Source organism: Macaca mulatta, chromosome 9 (assembly GCF_049350105.2).
Source record: "Macaca mulatta isolate MMU2019108-1 chromosome 9, T2T-MMU8v2.0, whole genome shotgun sequence".
NCBI lineage: Eukaryota > Metazoa > Chordata > Mammalia > Primates > Cercopithecidae > Macaca > Macaca mulatta.
In genome coordinates, this window is record NC_133414.1 from 22,980,939 (window position 1) to 22,987,899 (window position 6,961).

The window sequence follows — 6,961 nt, forward strand, 5'->3', positions numbered from 1 at the left end:
AAAAGTAAATAGTTGAAAAAGAGCAAGCTGCATTTTCTATAAAGGCGGATAACCTAACTGTGGAAGACAGAGTACACACATCTCTTTAAAAAAACTTAAATTTTCATTTCACAGTCTTACCAGGAAATCACTTTTATAGGAGACCAAAAATAAGTTTGTTAACCCAAAAAGTTAGAAAAAGAGCCTTTTCCTGCTTTTTTCCCTCATGTCTCTAAATGTTGGATTTTAGACACAGGAATCAGTCACCCTGGAGCCATATAGTGCTTGTTTTTTTGTTTGTTTTTAATTCTATGCCCTGAAAACATCTAAATGTAAAAATGTAATCTATCAATGGAGTTAACTTGTTTTTCTCTCAATAAGGCTTAACTTTCTGAACAAATGGGACATTTATAGCAGCTTAGAGAAGTCTAGATATTGTCATTAATCATAAAACAACCAAAATAATATAAACAGTACTGAGAATAATTCCCACATCAGAATGGGGAAACAACTAAAGGGCTAGCAGGAATTGAAAGAATACCTTGTATTTGCAAGTTACTGCATACTATTTGGTACTCTTTCCTTACGGAAGCACTAACTCAGGTTTTGCTGTGGTTGGCTGGCTTATAGTAGTACTGTGGGGTGAAATTTGTGTTGACTATTTAATTTCTTTCCTTTTGATGGTATCACCCTGGAAAGCCTCGGCCTCCATGCTGTTCATTCTCCAGCTCCTATAAACTGAAACTATTGATTCTATGAGGGTTAGAGACTAAGTGTCAAAGCTGCAGGCCAATATTTTATGTCAGAAATTCCATAGGGTATATTTGTTTTAAATTATGCTTATTCCATCTTACAGTCCTTCCACACCCAAAATCTGTAGACTTCAAATATATTCTCGCTTTATAATTTAGGAACAATGAGTCCTTAGCCAACTAGAGAAGTACTAGTGTACATGTAGTAGTCACCGTACTTTGAACTTTCTTAACTTAGAAGTAATTAAAGAGTAGAAATTACACACTTCCAATGTGTGTGTCACACTTTTTACCAGATTGATTTTTCAGGACAACTTACTGCACCTAAATTCTGTATTGCCTTCCAAAGAGAAAAGAACTCAGACTATAAAGCCAATTGTTTAGCTTTCTGGGGCTTTAACTATAACATGGACTGGTCTTTGGAATTATATACAAACAAGAATTCAAGGATACCATCCCCAAATTTTTACTTTGACCATATCTACCATTCCAATAAAAAATAATCCAGTGAACCTACACCTGGCATGGCAACATTCAAGAAGGAAAGAAAGGAAGGCAGTTGAAAGCATCTGTTTACTCCATCCAAATATATTTGGATGCAGGTATTCTCAGCCTCAGTCCTTTACAATAAGAGGAAAACCACACAGCATATTCAGCAATTAGGGGCTGAGACCATCCAGATCTATCTGAAACATTTATAGACAAAAGGAAAATTTCAAAGGGAATAGGAACTAAAAGGTTAAGGAAAAACAAAAACAATAGACTGAATTTCCATGAGAAATAGTGACTTAAATTCACACAGTAAACATTTCATTGGTGTTTTGTTTTGTTTTGTGATTTATGATCTATAGATGCAACTTCTTAGATTCAAGATAGCAAGGATCTGAGATACATAAGTTGTCAGACTAAAGGAGGTGGGCCAGAAATTATTAGATTCAACTTTCATTAAAACAATCACTGATCTCTGCTTCACTTTCTTAAGCCTGAAACTTTTCCTACTTGATTTGTAACAAGTTTGTAAAGTTTTGTTGTTACTTAGAAAGAAATCCACCAGTGTTTTGCACAGAACCTGACTGGCCTCGGTCACATAGTATCACAACAAAACACTACACCCAATAAATGCATTTCTTTCAGGTAAAAACATTACAAGTGAAAATGTCAACAAAACCATTCAATCCTGTTAACCCTTCTTCAATCTGGAATAAGTAGAAATGTATGGAACCAGGAATTTTAAACAGTGTTTTTAATTGAAAATAAAGCTAAAGCATGCTTTTCAACAGTGCAAATTTCCATAATTTTGATTTACTGCTTCCATCATCACAACACAGTACACCAGCATGGCCCTTATCCAGGGCTAGACCCTAGCATTTGCATGTTGAACTACTTTGATTTTAAGTGCAAATATAGATAGTCACCTCTGATTGTCACTTGCAGTAGAAACTCTCCTGCTCTATACACAGGATGGTCTGAAAACAGAAGTTTTAGAGAGATGCAGAAAAAATATAAGGTAATAAAATCCAAGTGCCTGAGTTCTGGTACCAAAAAGCCCTGAAAAAACTGTTATTTTTCATTTGGGGTATTGCAACTCTGACCTCTCATTTTCTTTTTCTTGGTTGTATTTACTGATTTGTCACTATCAAGAGTTCAACCATAAAATATTCTGCTATTAAGAGAAATATTTCAGCCCCGGCATGGTGGATCACACCTGTAATCCCAGCACTTTGGGAGGCCAAGGCAGGCGGATCACCTGAGGTCAGGAGTTCGGGACCAGCCTGGTCAATGTGGTGAAACCCTGCCTCTACTAAAAATACAAAAATTAGCCGGACATGGTGGCGCGCACCTGTAATCCCAGCTACTCAGGAGGCTGAGGCAGGAGAATCATTTGAACCTGGGAGGTGGAGGTTGCAATGAGCTGAGATTGTGCCACTACACTCCAGCCTGGGCGACATAGCGAGACTCTCTCCTAAAAAAAACAAACCAAAAAAACCATATATATATATATATATATATATATATATATTTCAATTGTTTTGGGAGTTTGAAGAGTCATGTTCAGACCACAAGATAAGCAGGACTATAGTAAGAGTCACCTTATTTAAAACCTTTGGGTGAGAACACAAAACGGACTTTTCCAATTGCAAGGAGTGGCTTTAAAAGTAAAATCACACCCTTTACAAAAAAAATACAATTCCATATTTATTTTACTCAGTATGTATGAGGCAGCTTTTACTAGCATTTAATCAGGACTCACACCCCAATCTTTCCACTAAAAAAAAAAAAAAGTTAAGTGCAACTACTCTTGAAGAGAGAATGAGGGGAGTCAAAAGAAAAAGATACCCCACAAACAAGAGCTCCAGAAAATAACATTTTGGGCTCACAGAAACTTCTTGCTACCTCACCTCACCTCACTGTGTAACCATGTAACCTAACAAACTTTCACTGAATTAACAGTTACACTTTCAGCTCTGAAATCTAGTGCATAAACTTAATGGCTCATTGTAATATTTATTATTCAACCTTTTGACATTTATTTGTAGCAGTTGAATTGAGGTACCGGGTGCATTATTAGCATTGAAACAGTAAAGTGTTCCAGCTCTACGGTAATAACTGAGTTTTACTTGAGTCTTTAGCCTGAAGTAGTCTGTGGAATGTAAACCAACCCTTCTCCCACCCCACCCCCACCCTACTCCAGAAAAAAAAAAAAAAAAAAAAAAAAAACCCGCAACAGAAAAAAAGTAATCCGATTTCTGTCTTCAAAATGCGATAAACCAGGACTCCAAAGGGGGTGTAACACATTAACGGACTTGTACAAACCATCCTGTGCAGTTTACAACAAAAGGAAGGTAATATGCTTCAAGAAAATATCTTCCAAAACATTTTTATGAATTAAATTTCCTGAATTTGTGACTAGGTGGAAGAGGTATTGCAGAACCGCCCAGCTGCCATTTCCATATAGGATGGGCCTTGTGAGGAGTTTGAGAATCCTTAGTGGTGTTTAAGGAATACGCCGGCCACAAGTCCCCATCTCTCCCAATAATGAGTGATGGTGGACAAGGAAAATTTGCCATGAAATTAAATGGCCTTTTCACTGCTGATGCTACATTGCTGGCTACCTTTTTGCGTCTGTTTATAACTGTAAAATCATCCAGTGTTCCTTCATGTGTCTCAGTTTTACCTGTAGGACGAGGGCTTCTAGCTGATTTCAAATTTGGTTTGACTGGAGGTGTCTGAAGGACAGGTCGCTTTCCCAGTACTAGTGTCCGGTAATTTTTTCTTACCCTGGCACCAAATTTATATTCCCCATCCTCAGGTTTTGGAGAACCTAAAGTGCATGAAAGGCCCTGACTTTGAGCCAGTGGATTTAAGGAAGGAGTATCTTTTTCAGGGCATGCAAAACCTTCCTTGGCTGTGGTTAACAAGGCGTCCTCCTCTTTACTCTCAGTCACACTGTAAAACTCACCCTTTGTATCATTGCACTCGCACTTTAGCTTATTTGTAAAAAGGTGAGGTTCATATTCTTCATTAGCACTACTGTCTTCTACTTTGATTTTAATATTGTGCAGAAATGGCAATGTCTTGTCACCTGTGTCAGTGCAGGGATTCTCGGCTTTAGTTGCTGCTGCTCCTGCAGCGTTCACTTCAGGATCAGTCTGCGAAGAGGGCAAATCCGTAGCAAATTCAGGACAATGAAGGATTTTGGAATCTTTTTCTGAATTTGCTTCTGCTCCTGAAGAATCATTATTTAAGAACCTAGCAGCTATTGTGTTGTTATCTGCACAGTGTGTAGTAGGAGTTGCTTGTAGGCATTTCCTAGCCTCTCGGAGTATTCTTTGTTGTGGAAATGCATTGTTTGTCTTTGGGCTAGGTGAAGAGGCCCCCTCTGCCAGGCAGTTAATTGTCAGGTCAGTTCTCTTTACAGTATTGGAAATTTCAGAGTGTGGGAATGTAATCTCAGATACCCTATCGTTCCTTATCTCTGCGAAACAACTCCCCAGGCTGGCCGGGCAGTACACCGGAGACGCTTTGGGGGCCCAGCTCTGCAGATTCCACTCCTCCGGCGACTCCGCTTTGACACTACTCTTGAGGTCGGGAAGTCTGCCGGCATCCTCGAAAGCAGCGGGTTTGGTTGCAGCGGCGGCAGAGGCCAGATGGTACAAGAAGTTGGCCTGCGCCTGCACGCTGGGAGGCTTGCAGAAGCTGGTACGCCTGAATCGGATGCTCTGCACTGACACTTGGCTGGAGCCGGAGCTGGAGTCCGACTCGGTGGACGAGTCCTCCTCCTCCGAGCTGACTTCACTGGAATCCGAGGCCCCGCTGCCCCCCTCCTCCTCCTCCTCCTCTTCCTCCTCCTCCTCTCCCTCCTCCTCCTCTTCCTCCGAGGACACAGAGTTGCTGGAACTGGACAAACTGGAGCCAAAATCCGAGTCGTTGGCCGCGTGGTCCGAGTAGGAGCTGGACTCGGAGTCGCTGCTGCAACTCTCGGGAAAGCTGCCCAGATGGGGCTGCGGCCGGTGGTGGTGAGGGGGGTGGTGACTCTGCTGCGGCGGCTGGGCCCGGTGGTGGTGGTGGTGGTGGTGATGGTGGTGGTGGTGGTGGTGGTGCGGAGGCGGGCAGAAACCGTTGACCAGATGAAACCTCTCCAGGCAAGTGGCCCCGGCGGCAGCCGCAGCCGCTGCCGCCGCCGCCGCCGCCGCCGCGGCCGCCTTGGCTTTGTAGGACCTGGGCAGCAGCAGCAGGCGCCGCGCGCCGGTGTGGGGCGCGAGCAAGCAGTCCTTGGTGCCGCCGCGCTTGCGTTTGCAGCGGTAGCTCAGGCTTCCCGGGCCTCTGGCGCCCGCCGCTGCCTTGGGCTGGGGCCCGGCCGCGGATGCCTGGTAATAGGCGGCAGCGGCGGCGGCGGCGGCGGCGGCGGCAGCGGCGGCGGCGGCGGCGGCGGCCGGGTGCTTGCTGCACAGCAGGCTCCGAAAATAAGCCGGGTCCGAGGGGAAGGCGACGTAGTTTCCCTGGAGCGGGGCAGTTTCATAGTTTAGAGGGGGTTTGCAGGGCGAACGCACGATCTCCGGGTAGTGCGAGCCGGGGTATTTGCTAAAAATCTGAGGTAGATGGGCGGCGGGGCGCGCGGCGGCGGCGCCCGGGCGCGGGGACTGCGCGCTGATTGGCAGGGGCCGCGCGGCTCCGCTCAGGCCCCGCCAAAGTTGGTGCTTGTCCTTCCAAAATCCCGGGCGGGGGCTGGCGGCGGCGGCGCGCTCTGGCGGCGGCGCCTTTGTGGCCAGGGCCCGGCCGACCCGCCTGCGCTTGGTCTTGAGGACGCGCTCGGTTTTGCAGGAGGTGTAGAGCGCTTCCACGTCTTCCCGGGAGATGAGTGTGCATTTGGCTGCGTGGAAGGCGATGCTGTTGATTGCCTTGAGTTTCCGCAACTCCTCCAGATCGCAGTGGTGCTTCTTCACTTTCAGATGATCCATGCGCTTGTGCACGGTCGTCCTCGGGATGTTTTTCAGCAGATCTGTGAAGACTTGGGAGAGAGCAAACATTTGCTTCCCTTTAATGATGAGGTAGCCGAGCCTCACGCCATCCACCTCTTCAAAACCTGACTTCAGGTCTCCCATCTCGGGCACTAAATGATCCCCACCATTTGCAGTAAATATATACGTGACGCATACATACACATGTATGTATGTTAATCCTCCGCCAGATGCTGCGTGTGTCTCAAGGCATCCTGCTAATAAAATAACAAAGACTGTTATTCCCGGCGAAGGAAGTGCCAAACTCTAGGCGAAATTATTGGGGGGGGGGGAACCCCATGAAATTACACTGACTTGATTCTTGCTTTTTTGTTGTTGTTGTTTTCGTTTTTTTAAAAAAGAGGGAAAAAACCATCCGGTTTCTGATCTGCCAGTGTGTTGGTCTGAGTCCCCGATGCAGATCAGTACCTGGGCCCCTCTATTCCTTCCTTCTCCATTGGAGCACTATGATAATGGAATGTGAAGGGAGAAAGAGAAAAGAAATGCAGCTGCTATTCCCGCCGCTGCTTTAGCTACAAATAAAATGACAGAGTGAAGTGAGCTCGTCCGGAGACACCTTCATCAATTAATTCCCCTAAAGCCAGCGCTGATTGGACACTCCTGACAGGTGATGCAATAAAAATTGATATTCCACCCCTTCCCCCCAAAATCTCCCACTAATTAGCATACCCTTATACTGCCACCTCCCCTCCCAAAGTAAATAATACAGTC

General features: G+C 45.1%; 1 protein-coding gene across 1 annotated transcript; it reads right to left on the reverse strand.

Annotated features, from left to right (window-relative positions):
* Positions 1-3,235: 3,235 nt before the first annotated feature.
* SKIDA1 (SKI/DACH domain containing 1) lies at positions 3,236-6,334 on the reverse strand. The gene has a single exon (XM_028826056.2). It carries the CDS (start codon positions 6,332-6,334, stop codon positions 3,611-3,613), a length of 2,724 nt encoding a protein of 907 aa, XP_028681889.1. The 3' UTR covers positions 3,236-3,610.
* Positions 6,335-6,961: the final 627 nt, after the last annotated feature.